This window comes from Bufo gargarizans, chromosome 5, assembly GCF_014858855.1.
Source record: "Bufo gargarizans isolate SCDJY-AF-19 chromosome 5, ASM1485885v1, whole genome shotgun sequence".
Lineage (NCBI taxonomy): Eukaryota > Metazoa > Chordata > Amphibia > Anura > Bufonidae > Bufo > Bufo gargarizans.
The window spans coordinates 155,692,673-155,719,326 of record NC_058084.1 but is presented as its reverse complement, the minus strand read 5'-3'; the positions used below and the strand labels follow the sequence as shown (position 1 = coordinate 155,719,326).

The window sequence follows — 26,654 nt, the reverse complement described above, 5'->3', positions numbered from 1 at the left end:
GTTCCTATTGCCCATTAAAGGTGCAGGGGTGAACCCAGCAACACAAAAAGGGTTAACTCTGCACTGAGGCTCCCAAGGAATGTGTTTGTTCATTTTTCCCTTTGTTCTATTGTGTTAGTAATGGGATTACGTAGCCGACTCCGGTGTAGAGGAGTATATCACCCTCTGATACACTCAGGAGATAATCCCATCGCATGTGTCTACTCTCTCCCTATTCTTTAATTAAGACACTGAGGAGGGGGATGTCTGTTTGCATGCTGTTCATGTTTGATTAAGTTATGTTGTTAGACCTCTTGAACTGTATATGTATACTGAGTCAGTCGATTGTCTTAGTTAACTGTATCACAGGCAGAGAGGGTGTGGAATTGTATAATGTGTGAGTGCTGGCTGGCATTAAAAGGTCCCGTTCTACCCTTCAAGAAGTCTGTGCTCATGTTTGGGGGATTGGAGAACTACACTCTGGGGATTGATATAATCATTATACTCTCCAAAGTATAATCCCTAGCTCTTGTAAACCCACTGCCTGTTTCGCTTTCTGGACTAAGGAGAGGTTCACCCACTGGAAGCTGGAGCCCGGCCTTGGGTCCAGGGTGGGTGGAGTATGGGTGCGGTGGTTATTGTGTCGATGACGGGGCTGATGGATGACCTCCTGACGAAGCTGAGGCGAAACGCGCGTCGGGGTGTTTTCAGTCTGTCCTTGTGACTGCTGTTCCTGCCCTCCATCATGTCACACGGTATGTCATAATCTTCCATCAGATATCCACAGGCGAGTTTTAGCTTTAGCCTATGTTAGATGGCCTGATGTATGGTGACTTGTTTATTGCAAAAAGATATTGTTGCTGCTATTTGTGTATTATTGAGGATCCAACATAGCGATACTCATCTAATGGCTATGTGGTGGAGTGATTAACAGATATTATTCTAGTGGTCAGGACCGTATACCACTCTTCTGTGAAACACTCCACTACATAGAATATATATAAAACTGACATGTGTTCCAACTTTTTGGTGGGCTACAGAGACACTGGCCGGGGGACCATGGTATCCAGGTCCGTTGCTGATTCTTTCAAAACTTTTTTTGTGTCATTTTTTATATGTGTATAATCATGATCCATTTATGATGTAATAAAATATATATTTTTGAATACATTGGGCATTCTTTGGTTGTTTGTATAGCAACACTTTTAGGTTTATACAGTTGGTTTTCCGTCTGCCCTACCTTGCAGTATTTTAGTGAGGCTTTTCTTCTTTTTTGGTTCCATTGTAACAATGCCTATTCATGTCCGCAAAATGGACAGGAGTAGGGCATGGTCTATCTTTTTTGTGGTTCCACGGAATAACATACAGATATGGACAGCACAAGAGGCACTGTCCGTATTTTTTGCGGCCCCATTGAAATTAATGGTTTCAGGTGCGATGCAAAAAAAATGTGGATCAGACACAGACCAAAACTAAGATAGTGTGAATAGCCCCTTTTAGATGATCAGCAAAGTTGTAGTGTGCTTGTGGATAAGCTTGTTGGCTGTTTTCAATGGCAAAAAATCATAGCTGTGTGTACACATCTATAAACTATAATACAAGTTATATTCCAAGATTAGGACAAGATACAAAGCAATGTATATGGTTCATATTACAATAGATTTATTTACATATAGATGAACATTTATTAAGACCGGCATTTTAGACTCCCCTAAGCTGGTAATGGATCCACCAAAGTTATGAAGTGGCACTGGCCCCTCCATAACCTTGGCGCATCCAGTGCCAGTTTTGAATTTCGGACAGCTTCCTAGTTGTGTAAAATTTAGACCTTTTTCTACGTCTGAAAAAGGCATAGAAAATGGTAAATGAGACGGGCCTGCTGACCCAGCCCCTTCTCTGCCCACGTCATGCCCACATTTTTAGACCTGGCGTAAGTGGTGAGAAGTCACAAATTGCAGAGCAACTAGCTGTTGCAACGCAATTTGCACCTGAAATATGCCTAATATAGGCACATTTCATCTTATTAAATGATCCACATAATTTCTAAAATCATATTCAAGGTTTAATGTTCTTAAATATGTGTTTAAAAATAACACAGATGAAGCTGAGCTGAGTTATTTTTTCTCAGCTCTCCATATTGTGTGATAACTAACTCATAACTAACCATACTGCATTTTCTTACATAAGTGAGTTATTATGGAGCAGTATATAAAATATATACACGGTATATTTAGCTCTGATGCATCTGTAGATGTAAGTACAGTACAGATGTGTCCACACTTAACTGATCACTTATATCAACATGTCCTGAGATGTGTGTCACAAAATGACGTTATATCTAAATTGAATAAATTGCAATACAATGTTCAGGCAGCAGGTGGCACATTGTGTTACTAGCTATGCAACATTCAGACAGTAGGTGGCGCATTGTGTTACTAGCTATATACCTGAACTTAAGGTAAAGACCTGGTAATGGAATTACAATTGTGAAATTTGGCCGGGTTCACATCAGGTCTTTGTCTTACATTCAACATATAGAAAAAATATAATGTATACATTAAACAAATCGCTCCAATTGATGCTCTTTTTTTTTTACTCTGCAAAGATTACCATATATTTTGACCTATGCCATTGTTCACTACACTTTTATATGCCGTATACTATGATTTAGATACAATTGGTGTCAGTATACAGTGCTAGACTAGTATTATATTTATTATATTCAAAATAACACACCAACCACAGTATTATGCAGAGATTATTATATACTTTTAACAGTCCCATTACATGTTACAAATGTACATAATACAATTCAGTATATACCACAATTTTTGCATGACATTTAAAATACTTATTGATTACTGATTGTCTGCAGAGCTGTGTATCTAATCCTATTATGTGTGATACTGCCTGCTGAGCTGCATATCTAATCCTATTATGTGTGATACTGTCTGTTGAGTTGTGTATCTAATCATATCATGTGTGATACTGTCTGCTGAGCTGCGTATCTAATCTAATCTAGTGTGATACTGTCTGCTGAGCTGCGTAGCTAATACTACCATGTGTGATACTGTCTGCAGAGCTGTGTATATAATCCTACCATGTGTGATACTGTCTGCAGGGTCGTGTGTCTAAGCCTATTGTGTTTGATACTGTCTGCTGAGTTGTGTATCTAATCCTATCATGTGTGATACTGTCTGAAGAGTCGTGTCCGTGTATCTAATCCTATCATGTGTGATACTGTCTGCTAAGCTGCACTTTTAATCCTACCATGTGTGATACTGTCTGCAGAGTCGTGTGTCTAAGCCTATTGTGATTGATACTGTCTGCCGAGCTGTGTATCTATTCATATCATGTGTGATACTGCCTGCTGAGCTGTGTATCTAATCCTATCATCTGTGATACTGCCTGCTGAGTAGTGTTGAGCGCGAATATTCGAATTGCGAATTTTAATCTCGAATATCGTAACTTCGAGATTTCACTAATATTTAGAATATAGTTCTATATATTCGCGAAATCGAATATTCTTTTTTTTTTTTATTGTTATATTTTTTTCTTTTCCACTTCCCTAAAGTTGTTCTTACCTGTCCTTAGGATTCCTGGCTTCCTGGCTGCTCCAGTCAGTGCCCGTTGCCGCTTCTGCCGACTTCCGTGCTCATGGAGCGTCCCCATCACCATGGGAACATCTCAATATACTAGAATGTACTGTCGGATTTGAGAATTACGTTGAAATCGCAATTCGATTAATTCAAGTTATAATAATCGAATTGCGATTTCGACTTGGACCTGGTTTACTATGGATGGCTTGGTAGAATTAGCGAATATGACGAATGTATTCGTCATATTCCACAAAACGAAGAAAATAAAGTATTCTCCATCTTCGTTTTAGCTCCATATTCATCAACTTCGCTAATTCTCGCAATCAACTTCGCTAATTCTAGCAATCATATAGGAAAGTTTACTATAGAGACAGCTAAGTTTAATTCGATATGCGATTATATTACTTTGCTTTTTTTTTATAAATAGAATAATTATAATAATTATCAGGTATTATAATTATTCCATTTATAAAAAAAAAAAAAGCAAAGTAATATAATCGCATAGCGAATTAAACTTAGCTGTCTCTATAGTAAACTTTCCTATATAATTGCTAGAATTAGCAAAGTTGACGAATAGGTAGCTAAAACGAAGATGGAGAATACTTCGTTATCTTCGTTTTGTGGAATATGACGAATACATTCGTCATATTCGCTAATTCTACCAAGCCAACCATAGTAAACCAGGTCCAAGTTGAAATCGCAATTCGATTATCATAACTTGAATTAATCGAATTGCGATTTCAACTTAGCACTGCCATATTCCATATTAGGCTAGAATTAACGAATATGGAATATAACACTATATGTGTATTTTACGAATATTCTTAATATTGCTCTAACTTCGTCTTTTAGAATATTTGTAATATTCTAAAAGACGAAGTTAGAACAATATTACGAATATTCTAAAAGACGAAGTTAGAGCAATATTACGAATATTCTAAAAGACGAAGTTAGAGCAATATTAACAATATTCGTAAAATACACATATAGATTGTAATTTAGCTAATATACTGCTATAGTAATTTTTTTAATAGTGTACATATTTTCCAAAACTGAAGTCCAGAAGAGGCAAAAAAAAAAAAAAGGATTATAGCACTATGTTAGCTAAATTACAATCTATATGTGTATTTTACGAAAATTCGTAATATTGCTCTAACTTCGTCTTTTAGAATATTACGAATATTCTAAAAGACGAAGTTGGAGCAATATTACGAATATTCGTAAAATACACATATTAGCCTAGCCATAGTCAATTAGTCATAGGAACGTTGCCTTATACTATCAAAAGAAAAATCTCAATACGCGATTTATTAAATCGCATATTATTCGCGATAAATGGAATAATTACGAATATTCAATTTTGATGAATTTAACACGAATATTATATTGAATATTCGAGAAATATCGCGAAATCGAATATAGCACCTCCCGCTCATCACTACTGCTGAGCTGCATATACTATGTTTGAGACTGTCTGCTGATCTGGGTATCTAATACTACCATGCTCAATACTTTCTGCTGAGCTGTGTATCTAAACCTATCATGTGTGATGCTGTCTGCAGAGTCGTGTATCTAATCCTATTATGTGTGATACTGCCTGTTGAGTTGTGTATCTAATTCTATCATGTGTGATACTGCCTCATGAGCTGCGTAGCTAATACTACCATGTGTGATACTGTCTGCAGAGCTGTGTTTCTAGTTCTGTTCTGTGTGATACTGTTTGCTGAGCTGTGTATCTAATCCTATTAGATGTGATACTGTCTATGAAGCTATTATTTGTATGTCTATAGAGTGTGATACTGTCTGCTGATCTGTGTATCTAATCCTTTAATGTGTGATACTGTCTGCTGAGTTGTGTATCTAATCCTACCATGTGTGATACTGTCTATGAAGTTATTATATGTATTTGTATAGAGTGTGATACTATCTGCTGACCTGTGTTTTTAATCCTACCTTGTGTGATATTGTCTATGAAACTATTGTATGTATCTGTATAGAGTGTTATGCAGATATAGGTTATATAGTATATAGTGTTATATAGATATAGGAGCTCTGCTTTGTGTACATTCTGTATACTCCAGCCACTGCTGAGAAAAGAGAGGTGGGGGAGGTGCTGGTGTATTTCAGTCCCTGGATTTCCCTGTCTTGTGGATGATGCCTGATTACAAGTCAAATTGGTTATAGAAGCCCATTCTTGTTGCTATTGGAAAACATAACACAAAACATTCTTATTGTCTTGGGTCCCTGAGGCGGTGCTTATTTTTAGAAAAAAAAAAATATATATATATAACACTTTACACAGAGCACTACATGCCACTGGTTTTGTCCCCCTTACATTTATTTTTTGTTGGATTTTATATTTTAATTGTAAAGTAAAAATATGACTGTAGGCACAATGAACACAGAGGGACAGTAAATAAAATAATATTCCAAAAGGTATAAAAAATGTACTTTACAATCAGAAGTGTAAAATGCAACTTTGGGACTGTAAGTGATTAAACCCTTTCTCAGCCTATTCTATATGGGGAGGAGCTATGGCATTAGTGTTTGCTCCTCCCAATAGTAGGAAGGAAATCTCTACATGTAATAGCAGCGGTCTCCTTTAATAACGAGCAACATAACTATTCCCAAGTAATAATATCACCAGAGTGCCCTCAGTATTTATAATGCCGCCCCTGCAGGTCCTCATGTAGTTCTAATGCCCTCTGCAGTTATAACTCCACTGTACTGTGCACTGTATTATAATGCCCCCTGAAGTGTCTGTATATATATATATATATATATATATATATATATAATGGCTCCAGTGTTTAATGCTCCTCTGTTTCCACCAGTATTGCCAGTATATAATCCTCTTTCGACCTCCCTCCTCATATTGCGTGCTTTGCCAATAAATATATATTGACCACCCTGTATTGCCAATGGAGAATTCCCCCTGCAAAACACACAAGAATAGGGCAGGTTTTATATTCTTTGGGGGGGGGGGGGCACAGAACAGACATTCAGATGCAGGCAGCACATGGTGTTGTCCACATCTTTTTTGCCCCCATTGAAATGAATGGGTCCTCAAAAAATGTGGATCGGATGCAGACCAAAAATATGGTCATGTGAATGCACTAAGGCTAAAAACACATAAGGATTTTTTGGGTGAGGATTTGAGGCAGACCTGCCTACAGAAATGGATTGGAAAGGAATTAGAAATATACAGTAAAGGAAGGATTTCTACTTCTGGCTTTGGCTGAAAATCGGCCGTGCTTAGCCCTGGTATGTTAGCATTTAGCATCATAGCTTCTCACAAATTTCCCATCATCTAAGTGTCCAGGCCTCATATTTCCTGCTTATGTCCAGGCTCCAGTCCCCAGGCCCTGTCTCTTTATTAGCCGTTTGTTTGCTCTGACTATTCACCATTGTATCAGCTGTTCTGTGATTAGTCCCTGATTAAGTTACATCCAGCTCATCCTCTATTGTTCACACCTAGAAGTGTAAATGTAAGGCTTTAGTTATTCCGAGACATTGGTCTTCATCTAAAAAGCAAACTTCCTAAGTGCGCAAAATCTAATTATACCCGAATTGTAACTAATGAAATATACACTGCAAACAATGTTTCTGCTTTCCATAACTAATACCCCTATTCTCCTACACCGCCAAAAACCGCTGAAACCAGCAAGGAAATGTTTATCTCTCCCTCCATCTGACCTCACGCTCATATCTGTTCCTTAAAGGGGTATTCCCATCTTAGACAACGGGGGCATATCGCTAGGATATGCCCCATTGTCTGCTAGGTGTGGGTCCCACCGCTGGGATCCGCACCTATATCGAGAACGGAGCGGGGAGCGCTGTAGCTGGAGGACCCCAAATTTCCCGGGGTCCGTCCACCACCAAGCGCTAATCCCCATCTCTCCCATAGAAGTGAATGGGAGTGTGCCACGCATGTGCAGCCCATGCTCCCCTTAATTTCTATGGTGCAGACGGCATTTTCGGCGGCCCCATAGAAATGAATAGAGGGCAGCTGCGCATGCACAGTGCGCTCTCCTTCACTTTCGGGGCTCCGTTCTCGATATAGGTGCAGGTCCCAGCGATAGGACCCGCACCTATAAGACAATGGGGACACATCCTAGAGATATGCCCCCATTGACTAAGATGGAAAAACCCTTTTAACATAAAACCTTCCTCTCTAGAGGGAATTGTAAGCATGATAGAGACAGAAAAACCTGGGAATGTAGAATGAGCCACTGTATCACACATAATAGGATTAGATATGCAGCTCAGCAGACAGTATCACACATAATAGGATTAGATAAACAGCTCAGCAGACAATATCACACATGATATGATTAGATACACAACTCAGGAGGCAGTATCACACACAATAGGCTTAGATACATGACTCTGCAGACAGTATCACACAGAATAGAATTAGATACACAGCTCAGCAGAAATTATCACACACAACAGGATTAGATACACATCTTTGCAAAACGTATCACACGTGATAGGATTAGATACACAGCTTAGCAGACAGTATCACGCATGATAGGTTTAGATACACAACTCAGCAGAAAGTATCACGCATGATAGGCTTAGATACACGACTCTGCAGACAGTATCACACCTGATAGGATTAAATACACAGCTCAGCAGGCAATATCACACATGCTATGATTAGATACACAACTTAGCAGGCAGTATCGCACACAATAGGCTTAGATACACGACTCTGAAGACAGTATCACACATGATAGGATTAGATACACAGCTCAGCAGATAGTATCACACATGATAGGATTAGATACACAACTCAGTAGGCAGTATCACACACAATAAGCTTAGATACACGATTAGATACACAGCTCAGCAGGCAGTATCACACACAATAGGCTTAGACAGGGCCGACGTCATAACCAGGCAAACCCGGGCAGGTGCCAGGGCCCAATGCTCCTGGGGGGGTCCACTGAGCTGCTATGAGCACTTCAATCAATGCAGATGGAAGCTCTCATTGCTGTCATTTCACTTACGCAGTACCCCTTTGGTGGGTACTCTGAGTCAAATGAGGCCAGCTGCTGCAGAGATTCAGACACACCCCTTCTACACAGGACATGCTGTATTAGGAGAGAGACCGGCAGGCTGTCAGTTAATCTGCACTGTGACTGTCTCTATTTAGCTGTTTTACTGTTTCATTAAGCAGTTTGCCTCCATGACACCTGCCCCCCCCCATATCCTGTCCTATCTCATCATCATGGAACCCCTGCTGTCTCCTTTCCTCCCTCATGTATCCAGAGCTCCTGTTCCACCCTCCTATCTCCTATTGCTGCCCTGCACAGACCTCATGCCACTACTTGTTGTATGAATCCCCTTATTAAAATATAACTTTTATAAGATATGCAATAAAATAAAATACACCAGAGGATGCATCAACATTACAGACATACAAACAAACGAGGGGTTCTGTGATAGATACCCCAATGCTGGTAAAGCGAAGGTAAGTAAAGAAACTGCTGCGCCTGTGTGGACGCAAGCAGTCTTACCTGACCAACCAGGTGACTAGGATCAGATTGGCAAACGTGATGCCTGGGTAAGACGGAGTCTTGTGTAGGCGTGCAGTCAAGGGAAGATGATGCTGTGCCCTATCTCACCCTATACTTGGGGGAAGGGGGCTGCTCCCATACTGCCTGTCTACACAGAGCACTCGCCCTAGAAAGGGCGACCCCGTCAGGATACCTGTCCCTAGTTATGGACCTGATCGCTAGTGCTAAAAAATATGCAGATTCTACAGACCTCCCGACGTGGCACGTTTCTGTCGTGTCGACTCCTCAGGGGAAATAAGTACATGAAGGAAAAAACACAATATGCACCATATGTACCCGCAGGTAGAAAGAAGAAAACACTGCAGTCATATGGTTACAAAAAAGTCAGGCTCTAATGGTTAAAATGAGAGCCTAGAAAATGACATCCGTGGTGCAGGAGTGCCATGCTGCAGAAGGATAGATGTTCCTCTGCTCGTTGGTGTGTGAGGATATGGTGGTCCTCGCTAAAGGTAATGTCCCTATAGTTCAGGGGGTTCCTCAACCAATACCAGCCACACTGATACATACCTTCATGGAGTTTAAATAGAGCCCATACGCGCCTCTTCCTGGATGCCCGCCCTGTCAGCATCCGCGTCGGCGTCTGACGTCACGCGCATGCGCCGCGCAGCGACGCACCAGACGCCGATACCACGTGATAACGGCGGCCAATCGTGTGGGGAGGCGGAGGGTGTAATCGGTTACCTTGGAGACATGTCAACAGGTAGGAAACCGCACAGTACGTCTCTTGATAAAGGCGTCTATGGTAACGCTATGACACAAAATCATAGCAAGGTTAGACTGACATTTCTTGCATGAATTTAGGAACAAGGACAAGTAACAGAAAGTACTGAACATGATGCCGAGTATATATGAAACAATAGGGTATCTCATATAGGCTCCTCCCATCACTATGAGTAGAATAACGCCATTTATATAAGAGACAGGGCTCACCACAATTTATATAAAGCACCCAAAATCTAGCCTTTCATTCAGGCCCAGGGGTGCAGATGTTTTAAGACAAAAGATCCACCGAGTTTCACGTTGGAGGAGACATTTGTCCCAATCACCCCCTCTAATGGGAGGCTTTACAAGATCTATACCCAAGAAACTCGGTGGATCTTTTGTCTTAAAACATCTGCACCCCTGGGCCTGAATGAAAGGCTAGATTTTGGGTGCTTTATATAAATTGTGGTATAAAAACGTGATGTGAACCCACTGTGGGGGGCATACTAAAATTTGCTGTGGGCCCCAGTCAGTTCTAGCTTCATCACTGCACATCTCCTTCTCTCCTCCAGGCCAGGCCCAGGGGTGACGTGATGACGTGTGTCTCACTGCTGCAGCGGGCCTGAGCCTGAGGAGAGAAGGAGCGCAGGCAGCTGCGGTTAGTGAATGACAGAACCACCGTCTCCCCTGCGCTACAGCAATGATAGGTATGTGAGGGGGCCACTGGGGGTGTCATTACACTGTGAGGGCCCCTTACACAATATAATGGCCCCCAGTGCCCCCCATTTAGTATAATGATCCCCAATGACCCTCCATTGAGTATGATGACCACCAGAGCCCCCGTTTAATATAATGACCCCAAGTGCCCCCTCCATACAGTATAAACCCCAGTGTGGGTGCAACTGGAGGTCAATGTTCTGAATGGAGGGCCACTGTGGGGCCATTATACTGTGAGGGCCCTTTACATAGTATAATGACCCCCAGTGTCCCCCATTTATTATAATGATCCCCAGTGACCACCATACAGTATAATGACCCCCAGTGCCCCCTCCATACAGTATTCCCCAGTGTGGGGGCTACTGGGGGTCATTATTCTGAATGGGGGGCGACTGGGGATTATTATTCTGAATGGAGGGCCGCTGTGGGGTCATTATACTGTGTGTGGGGCAACTGGGGGTCATTATACAGTGTGAGGGGCATTGGAGGGTCATTATACTGTGTGAAAGGTACCTAGTGGTCATTATACTGTATAGGGGCCACTGGGGGTCATTATACCATGTGGGAGCCACAGGAGGACATGTGCATTTAAAAAAATGCCTCAAGGGGGGCCACTGGGATTTATCGACCAAGGGCCCACATGAACCTGGCCCTGGCCCTTGGCTTAGATACACGACTCTGCAGACAGTATCACACAGAATAGGATTAGATACACAGCTCACCAGACAGTATCACACATGATAGGATCAGATACACAGCTCAGCAGAAATTATCACACATGACAGGATTAGATATATATCTTAGCAGAACGTTCACACATCATAGGTTTAGATATAAAGCTCTGCAGACAGTATCACACCTGATAGGGTTAGAAACACAGCTCAGAAAAAAGTATCACACATTATATGATTAGATATACAACTCAGCAGACAGTATCACACACAATAGGCTTAGATACATAACTCTGCAGAAAGTATCACACATGATAGGATTAGATACACAGCTCAGCAGACAATATCACACACAATAGGCTTAGATACATAACTCTGCAGAAAGTATCACACATGATAGGATTAGATACACAACTCAGCAGACAGTATCACACACAATAGGCTTAGATACATAACTCTGCAGAAAGTATCACACATGATAGGATTAGATACACAGCTCAGCAGACAATATCACACACAATAGGCTTATACATAACTCTAAAACACAAATGCAATCGCCTCCATGAGTGGTCCCTAACACTAGTTCCTACCTGTTATGGGCCATGACAGCCACACAAAGTCCAGGGAGCGCAGATACAGCATGCACGCCAAGCACACTCTGCCTTTAACCCCGTCCGGTGCCATTACAGCTTTCATCGGATCCAGGGATACAAGTACCAACATGCATGCTGAGCCCACTATATACTTCTCCTGGAGCCTAATGGCTACTGGTAGGTGCTATATATTTATACATAACTCTGCAGACAGTATCACACATGGTAGGATTAGATACGCAGCTCAGCAGACAGTATCACACATTATAGGATTAGATACACAACTCAGCAGGCAGTATCACACACAATAGGCTTAGACACGCAGCAGAGCAGACAGTATCACACATGATATGATTAGATACACAGCTCAGCAGGCAGTATCACACATGATATGATTAGATACACAGCTAAGCAAACAGTATCACACAGGATAGGATTAGATACACAACTCAGCAGGCAGTATCACACATAATATGATTAGACATGCAGCTGAGCAGACAGTATCACACATGATATGATTAGATACACAGCTCAGCAGACAGTATCACATATGATAGGATTAGATATACAGCTCAGCAGGCAGTATCACACATAATATGATTAGACACGCAGCTGAGCAGACAGTATCACACATGATATGATTAGATATACAGCTCAGCAGGCAGTATCACACATAATATGATTAGACACGCAGCTGAGCAGACAGTATCACACATGATATGATTAGATACACAGCTCAGCAGACAGTATCACATATGATATTTGGATTCTGGATTTAGTGATCCTTTATTCTCATGTGTTTGACTTTTGCACATTTAATATTCTCAATAGATCCTACCAAATCTAGCTAGGTCTTCCGCTAAATATCTCTGAGATATATTTGAGGCTAGCTTATCTGCAGCTTAAGCAATAAGCTAAATGTGGAGAACTCACCGCCCAGTGGTCACGATGTGTATTGCAGCTTTTTAGAGTTTAGTTACAGTCTCGCGATATGATGTTGTTTTGCTCTCAGGACAAAATTGACACCACTTCCAGTTTGGAGATCAGGTAAGAGAGGACACATCTGTAAATGCTGTGGTTGTCTCATTTATATGGGATTTTTCTTGATAATTTTCTTTACCAAATATTTTACAATTGACACCTACGTGCACTAAATTAGGCAGAATATGCAATTTGGATGCATAGATAATTAAAGGTATTTTCTCTCAGCTTGTGATCATCATCCCTCTTTATACAAACTTTTGACTTTGTATTTACTGCACCAAATTTTAGCTGTTAGTTGGACAATTCTTCCGGAAATAAAGTTTGTAGTGCTAAAAGGGAAGCGCTTTCGCATTATCCATTAGTGCATAATGCTACAAAGCCAGCACATAAGAAATCTAAATGGCTCTCCACCGAAGGAAAAACTATAACAATGTAGGCAAAATAGCCTGAAAAGTTCTATCTTTTCCCAAATACTATACACAGAAATGAATGGCTTGATATAATCCTTCATGAGAAAGAGTATTAAGAAAATAAATCCATGAGGTTGGAATAACATTGTAAATCCTCCCCTGGGGTAAGAGAGATATAATATTTCCCATCTTCTGAGCCAAGACCCTCTAAATATCAGCACATTCTGCTTTGTACACTTGTCTATACCAGGGGGCTCCCTGCAATGCATTAACTCTCTCTGTTCCTTTAGGAATAAGGTAATGGAAGGAGGACAATGGGTGTATGTGACAACATATGTCACCAATGAGAGGTAGACATTTAAGAATAGTGTCTCAAGCTACCAAGAAATAGTAGTTCCATTCAGTAGTAAAAAGCTCATAAATGCAGTATTGCCTTAGTTGCTAAAGCTATTTTCACATCTGTGCCACTGTGATCCGGCACAGAATGCCAGAAATTGACCAGACACAAACCGCAGCATGCAGCGCTTAGTGTGTGGCTGATTCTCAGCCTTTTTTGCTGAATGCTGCCAGATCTCCGCCGGACCCTGCAGGAACAACCTGTCAGAATACATGCCACAGATGTGAAAGCAGCCTATTTGCAGTTTATTACTAGAGTTGAGTGAATCAAGGTCGACAGAGTGGACTCCGATCCGAATTTCAGGGAAAATTCAATTGGCTCCGTGGTAGTGAATCAATTTTCCCTGAATGACAGTAAAAAAAAAAAAAATCGGCTACTGCCATTTTGATTGAAGATATTGCATGAAATTCTGTGCTTGGTGACGTATGACATTACCACACTGGCCAATGTGATGATGTGATCACGGGCCGCGTGAGATTTTGCGCTAGATCTTTAATCAAGATAGCGTCAGCCAGCTCTTTGCGATCCAATGGATGAGGTAAAAATGATTATTTTTTTTTATTTTTTTTACACTGCATTATTGCTTTCAGATGCTGCGATGAGCTATGAACATGGCATCTGAGTGGTACAAAGATGGGGGGGGGGGGGTGCAATCGCCACTCCCTGCCATTACACCCACTACTTAAAAGGAAATGCGCTTTGTGATTAAATAATTAATCACAAGTAAATTTTTTTGAAAAATTCTGTGAAGCAGCCAAATAATGTTTTTAAATACTTCCCTCATCACTATTTATTACTACTATTACTAACCATAAATGCAGTCATGTGGGAGTGCATATATTTGGCACTATGAAATGATATAGCTAGAGTTGAGCGAACCCGAACTTTGCGAGTTTGGGTACCTGGACCCGAACCCAGACATTTTCACTGAAGTTTGGGTTCGGATTAGGTGTTCGGGTGATTTTAGTATTTTACTTTATAACATGGTCCTGCTGAATGAAGATAGAAGGACTATCTTCATTCAGCAGGACCTGCGGTGACATCACCGTGCTCACCACGTGGTGAGCGCAGTGACCACACCGCAGGTTCTTTTGCAGGTCCTGAAGAAATGAAGATACCGGCTGCACAATCAAGTGGATGAGGTGAGTTTCTTTTTTTTTTTAGCCCCCCCCAATAGACATTTTAGTTTGCATTCTGTTTTAAGAATGCTATTATTTTCCATTATAACCAAGTTATAAGGGAAAATAATAAAGTGAAGTTTGGGTCCCCATTGACTTAAATGGGATCTGGGATTGGGGTGAAGTTCAGGTCAAGTTCAGGTCCCGAACCCGAACTTCGAACTGAAGTTCGGCTGAACCCTAGATATAGGAATTATAGTTTTTGCCTAGACTGCTAATTGGGTTGCAGTCACAAACTTCAACCTTATATGATATTTTGCCACATGTAAAATACGCAATCATTTCTCAGATTTTGAAGTATGTAGCTTGTATGTTATGGAATATATTATTAGTAGTAATACAGATGTTTAATATAGAGGTTTAATTTGAAGCTCCTGAGTTCCAAATCTGTAATACTGGGGCCCCCATGTGGAGTTTACAATAATGCCTTGTGATGTGACAGACAAGCCTTTGGACCCGGGTCCCGGTGCAACATAAACCTTACAATCACTCCCTCTAGAAGCAGGGTCCACCCAATAATAAAAAAATGGCAGTATACCTCCCATCTATTTGGCTGGAAAAAGTGGGGCTCTTTTGCATGGAAGATCCATTATTTCACACATAGCTATACATTTTTTTTTTTTTTTATTTAAATATTAAAACAAATAAATTTTTAAAGGGGCTGCCTGAATTGCATTTTTAGGGGCAAACTGCAGATAGGCAATTGTAATTCAAAGGGATTCTGTCACCTCCTTTTAGGTTATAGAGATGTGGACATGCACGGCTAGATCGCCGCTAGCATGTCCACTATATACCTGTCCCATAGGGCTGTGTCCTTTTATTTTGTTTAAAAAATGATTTTAGAGATATGTAAATGAGCTTTGTAAGGTGCCCAAGGGGCTGTACTAACCTTCTTGGTGCCCAGCCACGCCTCCCAGTAAAGGAGCCCAGCACCGCCCACTTCTTCCCCGAATCTCCTCCTTTCTTCACAGTTAAATTGCCGTAATCTTGCGAAGCGTGAGTTTCTTCCCCGAGGCTGATGCCAGCACAGGGAAGGAAAACTATACCAGCACTGTGCATGCGAGAGCTCGCGCCTTGCAAGATTACGGCAATCTAACTGTGAAGAAAGAAGGAGAATCGGTGAAGAAGCGGGCGGTGCTGGGCTCCTTTACAGGGAGGTGTGGCTGGGCACCAAGAAGGTTAGTACAACAGGTAAAACTTAGCTCAACATGCCAAACCTCTCTATCTACTACGATTATGTAAACAGAAGTCAAAGGAGCGTGGATAAGGCTCAAAATGGGCCACTTTAGAGCTATTTTTCTAATAAAAATAAACAATTTTAGTAATTAAAGTATATTACCAAAATGGTCAGCATCATTGCCCCTATACATTTAAAAAAGAAAAAAAAAGAATGACAGTTACACTTTAACTCCTTAAGAACCCTGCCATTTTTTACCTTAAGGACCAGGCCATTTTTTGCAAATCTGACATGTGTCACTTTAAGTGGTGATAACTTTAAAACGCTTTGCTTTTACTTATCCAAGCCATTATAAGACTGTTTTCTCAACACATATTGTACTTCATGACAGTGGTAAATTTGAGTCAAAATATTTTATTTTTATTTAAAAAAAATAAAAATGTACAAAATTTTGGGGGGAAATGTGAAGAAAAATTTCAATTTCTCTGCTTTTAAAACAGATAGTGATACCTCCTAAAATAGCTATTACTTTACATTTCCCATATGTCTACTTCATGTTTGGATCATTTTGAATTTTGACATTCTCTTTTTTTGGGACGTTAGAAGGCTTAGAAGTTTAGAAGCAAATTTTGAAAATTTTCTGAAAATTTCCAAAACCCACTTTTTAAGGACCAGTTCAAGTCTGAAGTAACTTTGTGAGGCTTACATAATATAAACCACCCATAAATGGCCCCATTTTAGAAAATACAACCCTCAAGGTATTAAAAACTGATTTTACAAACTTTCTTAACCATTTAGGTGTTCCACAAGAATTAAAGGAAAATATAGATAAAATTTCTGAATTTCACTTTTTTGGCATATTTCTGGGCATATTTTCCATTTAATCTATTTTTTTCCAGTAACAAAGCAAGGGTTAACAGCCAAACAAAACACAATATTTATTGCCCTAATGCTGTAGTTTACCCATATGTGGTCGTAAACTGCTGTACCGGCACAAGGGAGGGCGCAGAAGGAAAGGAATCCTATATGGTTTTTGGAAGGCAGATTTCACTGGGATAATTTTAACTTACTATATCACATTTGAATACCCCTTGATTCCCCTCTAGAGTAGAAACTCGCTACAATACCAAATATGACTACTTTTTTTGGTTGTTTGAAAAAAATGATTTTTTAGTGTCTCCATATTCTGAAAGCCATAGTTTTTATTTATTTTTGGGGCTGCTATCTTATGTAGGTGCTCATTTGTTTCAGTATGAGATGATGGTTTGATTGGTAATATTTTGGGGTGCATCTGACTTTTTGATCGCTTGGTATTGCACTTAAATAACAGGTAAAACTTAGCTCAACAGCAACGGCAGAGGCTCCATCTGATCAATCTAATGGAGTACTTTTCCCTCATGGCACAGCCCTCTACTTTCTCTAAAGCTGATAGTTATCCAGCCGGGCTTGTGGCGGCAGCGTGTGGTTGCTGCCGCATGAAGCTTTTTTAACCTGATAAAGGTGACCTACGTTTTCCCAAAACGCGTTGTTTTATCCGCTTCACCTGCTGAGCAATACCTAATAAAGAATATTTTTTCTTCATAAACCACATCTGTCCTGCCCGGTGTTTCTGCACCTCAAACTGCGATCCTCTCTATTTACCACGCTATTGGCTCTGATAAATTTGGGCTTGCTATTGGCTCTGATAAATTTCGGATGCTACGGCTGCACACCCAGTGACTAATATAAAGTCTTCTATAAAGTTGTGCACAACCGCTTAAGGTGAGCCTCCAATTTAGAGTTATGTGAACTGATTGTACTTTTTAGGATGTACTACTCTATTGTGCGCTTTTTTCGCATATCCTCACAGCTTTCTACTCCTGACTACCTAATTTCTGTTTACATAACACAGTCAATGCTGAGAAGGTGTCCAGAGTTATGTAAACAGAAGTCAGAGGAGCGTTGCTAAGGCTCATAATGGGCCGCTTTAGAGCTATTTTTCTAATTGAAATGTATGATTTCAGTAATTAAAGTATATCACAAAAATGGTCAGTATCACTGCCCCTACACATTACAAAAAATAAAGACTTAACTGCTTCCCTACAGCATGTCCCAAAAATAGCAAATCGGATAACCCCCTCAAGGCTCAAATTGTACCAACTGATCAAATAACATAAGTTGGGATCACGTCTATAGTTAGGAACAACTTTCTGGGGGGAATATGCTTATTAATGAGCACCTATTATGAAAGTAAAAAAACATGACAGAGGAACCTGAGTCAAAAGTAGGGACTATCTTTCCAGAGGAGTTAGAGGTATGCGGAGCTTATATACAGGGTGGGCCATTTATATGGATACACCTTAATAAAATGGGAATGGTTGGTGAAATTAACTTCATGTTTTTGGCACATTAGTATATGTGAGGGGGGAAACTTTTCAAGATGGGTGGTGACCATGGCAGCCATTTTGAGGTCGGCCATTTTGAATCCAACTTTTGTTTTTTGTAATAGGAAGAGGGTATTGTGACACATCAAACTTATTGGGAATTTCACAAGAAAAACAATGGTGTGCTTGGTTTTAACGTAACTTTATTCTTTCATGAGTTATTTACAAGTTTCTCTTTGTTTACAGCCATTGACATGTCGCCGAGGTTAACACGTGCGGAGCAGATAGAAATTGTGTTGATGTCTGGTGAACGCAGTAACCGGGTCATTGCAGCATATTTCAATGTAAGACAGCCTACAAGACCACCCATCTCCCATGCTATAGTTAGCAAACTGCTTGCTAAGTTTTGTGAAACTGGTTCAGTGTTGGATTTGCCAAAATGTGGACGCATGAAATCTGTCACTAATGAAGAAACATCAGTGGCTGTCCTAGCTTCATTCAGCAAGAGCCCACAGCATAGCACTCGCTGCATGTCACTGGAGAGTGGCATTAGTCGAACATCCCTTCGGCGGATATTAGCTACTCACAAATGGCACCCTTACAAACTCCTGCTACTGCAGCTTTTCAACGAGGATGACCCAGATTGGAGCACTGAATTCGCAGAATGGGCAAAACAAAAATTAGAACAGGACCCTCAGTTTACGCAGAAGATTTTGTTCAGTGATTAGGCAAACTTTTATGTGAACGGTGAAGTTAACAAACAAAACCACCGCTATTGGTCTGACACTAACCCACATTGGATAGATCCCTCCATAACTGTTGGAACAAAAAAATTGATGGTATGTTCTGGAATATGGGGTACAAAGATATTGGGGTCATTCTTCATCAATGGAAAGCTCAAGGCCACAGGATATGCGAAATTGCTACATGATGATGTGTTTCCCTCTTTATGCACTGAAGCTGAGTTTTTCCAGCAAGATGGTGCACCACCACATTATGGGTGTCAGGTCCGAGCATTCCTAGGTAAACAGCTTCCTGGAAAATGGATTGGTCGTCGTGGGCCAGTTGAATGGCTCCCAAAGTCTCCCGATCTGACCCCCTTAGACTTTTATCTATGGGTCATCTGAAGGCAATTGTCTATGCTGTGAAGACACTAGATGTGCAGCACCTAAAACTATGGATACTGGAAGCCTTTGCTAGCATTTCTCCTGCGGTGTTGCTATCAGTGTGTGAAGAGTGGAAGAAGAGGGTTGCATTGATAATCCAACACAATGGGCAGCACATTGAACACATTTTATAAGTGGTTAGAAACTTGTAAATAACTTATAAAAAAATAAAGTTACTTTAAAACCAAGCACATCATAGTTTTTTCTTGTGAAATTCCCAATAAGTTTGATGTGTCACATGACCCTCTTCCTATTGAAAAAACAAAACGTGGATTCAAAATGGCCGACTTCAAAATGGCCGCCATGGTCACCACCATCTTGAAAAGTTTCCCCCCTCACATATACTAATGTGCCACAAACAGGAAGTTAATTTCACCAACCATTCCCATTTTATTAAGGTGTATCCATATAAATGGCCAAGCCTGTAGAATTATTCTTGCAAACTGCTTGTCAATCATTGTAGTTTAGGGGGAGTAGGTGGAGCCAGGCGATGTCATTGTATACTGTATGATTGTATGTTCTACTTTTAATTGCATACTATATGATTGTAATGTTCTACTAATATAAAAATGATATAAAATATTGCATTTGACATAATGTTGCATACATATGGCATACCTATGTTGCACATGGTGGCTTGAAAAATAGATCATATATCTGTTATTGCAGGCATTTCTTTCACAGTCTGTGATAATTTAGATGATTCAGTAAGTTTATCTGTAGTGGACAGAACAGTACAAACGTATTGTGAAGGGGGCAAGTTATTTTAATTTATATACTCATACCCAGCTCTGCTACATATGTTCCTACTTTTGAGACTTACATGTAATTGGAGGCATTAATTCAAACTTTGATGCTTAAATTATCTTTTTCCCAATTGATCATAGATATTAATATGAAGAACTCATATTGCAGAATTAACTAGACATTCTGTCCAATCTAAGAACAAGCTACTTGAGCACTATGCAATTCATTTCAATTAACCATGTCTAGAACATAAAAAATAATCATGTTAAACATAGGAGTGTGATGCATACGGAATACTAATATGCCAAGGGGTAGAAAAATGGAATCTTCCTTTGTAAGTAATCTCAATCCAATTATATATGACTGATGACACCGCTGACACAAAGCAAAATAGAAATGTAAAAGCTCCGTAATATGCTGCTTTCTAGGATTGGGCTTAATAAATGCAGGAACACAGACACACACAAAATAAATTGCTTACGTGACTGCCCTATGATGGCTGGATTTTTATGTGACTCTTTTCCGCAAACTCATCTTGAACCCAAAGTACAAAATCTAATATTTGAAGATTTTTTGGTTCAGAATCAAAATCCCTTGGCTTAAAATACAATAAGCCCTTCCTGACCTTTCTTGAGAAAATAGTATTGCTAGATTTACTTTTGAAAGGAGCTCACAGGTATCTTCAAGCAACGAGAAAGGAAGCCTATACTGTACGAGTGAAATAATCAGCAGCGTTTATAAGCATACACCGAAAGGCAACAACCGTTCCTTTTGCAGTCAGCCACCTAACGTTGATTTTTAGGGACATTTGTATATCAGTTTAGAGAGATAGAATGTGATAGCGTGTCATTGTTGTACCCATTTATTTGCAGTTTCATCACATAGCTAAGAACTAGTAATGCTCTGTTCACATGCAATTACGAAGATAATTACCCAAGTTATGTTTTTTTTTATGTTTCTCTATTTTTAAACTATAACAAAATAAAGAGGTACTATGAGATTTTTATGAGGATAGGTCATCAATATCTAATCGGTGGGGTCCAACACCCGGGATCCCCGCCAATCAACTGTTTGAGAAGGCAAAGGTCTTAAATGTCTCCAGTCTCTAAAGTCAAATTACCAAATAGTTTAGTAGCATTTCTGTCTAATCTATCTAGTACTTGGATATATTTTTTTTCTAAAATTGCGCATAACATGGTTAAGAATAAAACTAATTGTAACAGCCTTTATTTTAATTTTAAAGAATTAGTCGGTAGAATGCATACATCCCAACATTTCAATCATCATTTGTAGGATGTTATTAAGTCCAATGCTCCACATTTTAATGCTCAAAAAACTTCAAAGAAACGCCCACTCAGTTATCAAAACTGTAAATAACAAAAAAAACGTGTCTTATTTTCTATAGGAGTAACGTTTTTTGTTATCAGAGTAAGTTATAAAATGAACACTAAGCTGTGATTGATTGTTATGGGCAACAAGGCCAATTTTTTTTGTATTAGGACTTCCCAGATACCATATTTTCTGCTTTATAAGATGCACTTTTTACCCCCTAAAAGTGTGGGGAAAATGCTGTGCGTCTTATAACGCGAATACAGCAGTATTACATGTCCGGCACTTCGCAGGTCGTGCTGTGCTGCATAGGCATAGCAGCCTGCGATGTACCAGTGACATTTAAACAGGGGCACTATCAGTGTAGTAGCGGGCCCGGCGCAGTCACTTAACTTCATTAAGCTGGGCCCCTGTAAGAGCAGCCATCATATATAAAAGGTATGCAGCATTACCAAACATTAGAATGCTGTGTATATAGATCCAGCAATATTTTACTACATACTTTAAAGTAATATATGGACACAGCATTTTTTAACTAAAGAATATGCCAATGAAAACTACACAAAAACTAAATGAAGACAATGTGTATGAATCCAGCATCAGATAGGTTTGATAAATGAGACCCATTGGTTTACTATGAGGGTTTCTTTGCGGTCACTCTATAGACACTGCTTATAGTACGAATGATGAGTTGCAAGACAAATAGTTCATAAACCAGCAAAATTTTGCATCCAAAAAGACAATAAAATGACTAAACTCACAATGTGCCAAAATGAAAGATCTAAAATTATAGTAATTGCCCAAAAAAACAAACAAAAACATTTAAACATTAAAGCAGTTATACTACGCTTGGTAACTAATGACCTATCCTCTGGATAAGTCCTCAGCATCTGATCAAAGGGGTTCCAACACCAGAGACCCCTGGCAATCAACTGAGAAAGGTGCTTCTGTGAATGCTGGGGCCTTCTCGCTGCTTACAACATCTGCTGCCAGTGACATCACAACTAGTGTTGAGCCGCTACACAACCCAACTTCATATTTCTAATTTGAAATGTCTTTAAAGATGTTGAACTGAATGCAGAATTAATTTACCGAAGTCTCGGGCAACTTCGGGCAAAACAAATTTTGCCTCAATGGAGGCAATACATTTTACTGCTGTACGGAGACTATCTATGATCCAAAGCTCAATTCGCCCAACACTAGTCACAGCCATCGGTCACGTGGTCTAGGTGCAGATTAGCCCCATTCAAGTTAATGGCTGGGGCCTTCTTGCTGCTTACCCTAAGCCAGTGATGGCTAACCTTGGCACTCCAGCTGTGGTGAAACTACGACTCCCAGCATGCTCCATTTATTTCTATAGAGTTCTGAGAGCAGCCAAGCCAGGGGGGTATCTTGGGAGTTGTAGTTTTACCACAGCTGGAGTGCCAAGGTTAGCCATCACTACCCTAAGCCATTGATGTCACAACCATAGGTCATTTGGACTAGGTGCAGCTCATCCCCATTCAAGTGAATAAGAAGGCCCCTGCCCAGGAGTGTTGGGGATTTTACAAGTAGTTGATTAGCAGGAGTTCTGGTGTCAAGTAAATTGGGCTCAGCTTTGGCTAAGCAATATGATAGATGGTCATGACGTCACTGGCCTAGGGTAAGCAATGAGAAGGCCCTGGCACTCACAGGATAGCTGGGGCTTTCTCAAGCAGATGATTGGCATGCATCCAGGGTGTCAAACCCACATTGAACAGATGCGGATGACCTATCCAGAGGATAGCAATAGACAAATGTAGAAGCAGCACCACACGGTCCATATTGATGTATTCTTATAGATGCAACAACCTCACCAGTGGCCAGATTGGATAATCTGGATGGGGTGACACTTGTTTTTACCATAAGCATGTGGCTATAATACAATGTGAACAGGCTTGACAAAGACTGTTTATCAGCCGAAATGTTGCTGCTATGTGTATTGTTGCTTTAAAGTCCTAATAAAAGTCGATGATGTGAGATGCTGCTGATACTGTTTGCATTCATCTATCCAGAGGATAGGTCATCAGTTTCAAAGAGTCGAATAACCTATTTAAATTATGCTCTTTTTTGACTGCTTATCTTAGATGTACACTTTTTGGGGGATTTGTTTATACCACATTTCACAGTAGTAAAATTTATTTCCATATGTCCAGGGTCTTTCCTCTAATGACATAATTAAATATTTAATGTTTAGTTATTAGTGTTTCACATACGGTACCTTTAGGGGACATCTCTGAAACTTCTGCAATATAAGGTTCATTGATAAACTTTGGCTCATTGTCATTGATATCCAAGACTTTGATGACAAATTCAGATTCCGCTTCAACAGGAATGCCTGTGAATCTATTTATAGCCTGGGCTCTTAGAGTATAAAAGGGCTTTTCTTCTCTGTCAAGTTTTTTTATCACCGAGATCTTTCCTGAATGTTCATTCATTACAAATATTGTTCCAGCTCCATCCCCCAACAAAACATATTTAATGGAGTCATCATGATCATCAGAGTCGGTTTTCAGCTGTAGACAGAATGAACAAAATAAATATACATTGCATTAATACATTACAAAATACAACTCATATAACACATAGTATTAATAGCTAACTATGATATAACACAGCATAGTCATGACAGTCTCATTCTCATTTATTTACTGTGGCTTTATGGACCCTCTTTGGACAAAGTCATATCAAATTCATCAGTGCTGTTTTAATAGGGTTGCAGAGTTTTGTGGGGTTTTTTTTAACTTGTGAAAAAAGCATACTGACCTGCTCCACAGTGCCTCGTTCTGGATCCCTGGCTCCCTTTACTGGTCTTTCAGTCCATGTCCTGTCAACTGACAGACAAATGGGTTTATGTGTGCCACTTCTGCCAATGACAGGACTCTTGAAATACTGACGTGATAGGTTTGCCTATTATGTTTTACTCTGAAATGTTGCACTGTTTCAGAGTAGAGCACAGTTCTTTGTAATTTGGAAGGCTGTTGGTATTTCATGCCTTCCATGTTTAAGCTAGTATGATTAACAGGTCACTGCTCCTTTCTAGTTATTTGGTTTTCTTAACTGGTCTTCTGGTCCTCATCTGAAAACTTCCAGATCAACAGGGTCACATGTGCCACTGAAGCCAATAACTCGCCTCAGTAGTTTTGTGTCCCCAAGCAGCTTGTCACTGCAGTTGACATTACAGGTAGTGAAAGACCAGAAAAGGGAGCCAAGAGCTGGAATGAGCCGGAATGTCGAGCAGGTGAGTAATTTTTTTCCACAGGAAAAGGAATCTGGGATAGAAATTTGAAAAAGTAAAAAATAAGCTGGACAACCTAGTTGAAGCATACATCTACAGGTTCCCATTAACACACAACATTGATGTGACAGGGAATCGTGCTACAGAAATCATCATGTAGCCCTTGCCCATGTTTATGATTATATCATACTGTAGATTACTGAGACTTAACTGTTATAGACTTGTGTATTTTCCATGCCACATACAGTACAGACCAAAAGTTTGGACACACCTTCTCATTCAAAGAGTTTTCTTTATTTTCATGACTATGAAAATTGTAGATTCACACCGAAGGCATCAAAACTATGAATTAATACATGTGGAATTATATACATAACAAAAAATTGAGAAACAGCTGAAAATATGTCATATTCTAGGTTCTTCAAAGTAGCCACCTTTTGCTTTGATTACTGCTTTGCACACTCTTGGCATTCTCTTGATGAGCTTCAAGAGGTAGTCACCTGAAATGGTTTTCACTTCACAGATGTGCCCTGTCAGGTTTAATAAGTGGGATTTCTTGCCTTATAAATGGGGTTGGGACCATCAGTTGCGTTGTGGAGAAGTCAGGTGGATACACAGCTGATAGTCCTACTGAATAGACTGTTAGAATTTGTATTATGGCAAGAAAAAAGCAGCTAAGTAAAGAAAAACAAGTGGCCATCATTACTTTAAGAAATGAAGTCAGTCAGTCCAAAAAATTGGGAAAACTTTGAAAGTGTCCCCAAGTGCAGTCACAAAAACCATCAAGCGCTACAAAGAAACTGGCTCACATGCGGACCGCCCCAGGAAAGGAAGACAAAGGGTCACCTCTGCTGCGGAGGATAAGTTCATTCGAGTCACCAGCCTCAGAAATCGCAGGTTAACAGCAGCTCAGATTAGAGACCAGGTCAATGCCACACATCTCTAGAACAACTGTTAAGAGGAGACTGTGTAAATCAGGCCTTCATGGTAGAATATCTGCTAAGAAACCACTGCTAAGGACAGGCAACAAGCAGAAAAGACTTGTTTGGGCTAAAGAACACAAGGAATGGACATTTGACCAGTGGAAATCTGTGCTTTGGTCTGATGAGTCCAAATTTGAGATCTTTGGTTCCAACCGTCTTTGTGCGACGCAGAAAAGGTGACAGATGGACTCTACATGCCTGGTTCCCACCGTGAAGCATGGAGGAGGAGGTGTGATGGTGTGGGGGTGCTTTGCTGGTGACACTGTTGGGGATTTATTCAAAATTGAAGGCATACTGAACCAGAATGGCTACCACAGCATCTTGCAGCGGCATGCTATTCCATCCGGTTTGCGTTTAGCTGGACCATCATTTATTTTTCAACAGGACAATGACCCCAAACACACCTCCAGGCTGTGTAAGGGCTATTTGACCATGAAGGAGAGTGATGGGGTGCTGCACCAGATGACCTGGCCTCCACAGCCACCGGACCTGAACCCAATCAAGATGGTTTGGGGTGAGCTGGACCGCAGAGTGAAGGCAAAAGGGCCAACAAGTGCTAAGCATCTCTGGGAACTCCTTCAAGACTGTTGGAAGACCATTTCAGGTGACTACCTCTTGAAGCTCATCAAGAGAATGCCAAGAGTGTGCGAAGCAGTAATCAAAGCAAAAGGTGGTTAGTTTGAAGAACCTAGAATATGACATATTTTCAGTTGTTTCACACTTTTTTGTTATGTATATAATTCCACATGTGTTAATTCATAGTTTTGATGCCTTCAGTGTGAATCTACAATATTCATAGTCATGAAAATAAAGAAAAC

At 40.2% G+C, this 26,654-nt stretch overlaps 1 protein-coding gene across 1 annotated transcript in view; it reads right to left on the bottom strand.

Moving 5' to 3' along the window:
• The window catches only part of LOC122938205 (cadherin-19-like), a 357,445-nt gene that overhangs the window by 222,870 nt on the left and 107,921 nt on the right, over positions 1 to 26,654 (bottom strand). Inside the window, exon 3 of the mRNA XM_044293570.1 lies at positions 23,837 to 24,131. Coding sequence (XP_044149505.1) covers positions 23,837 to 24,131 — 295 coding nt within the window. The remainder of the gene's footprint in view (positions 1 to 23,836; positions 24,132 to 26,654) is intronic.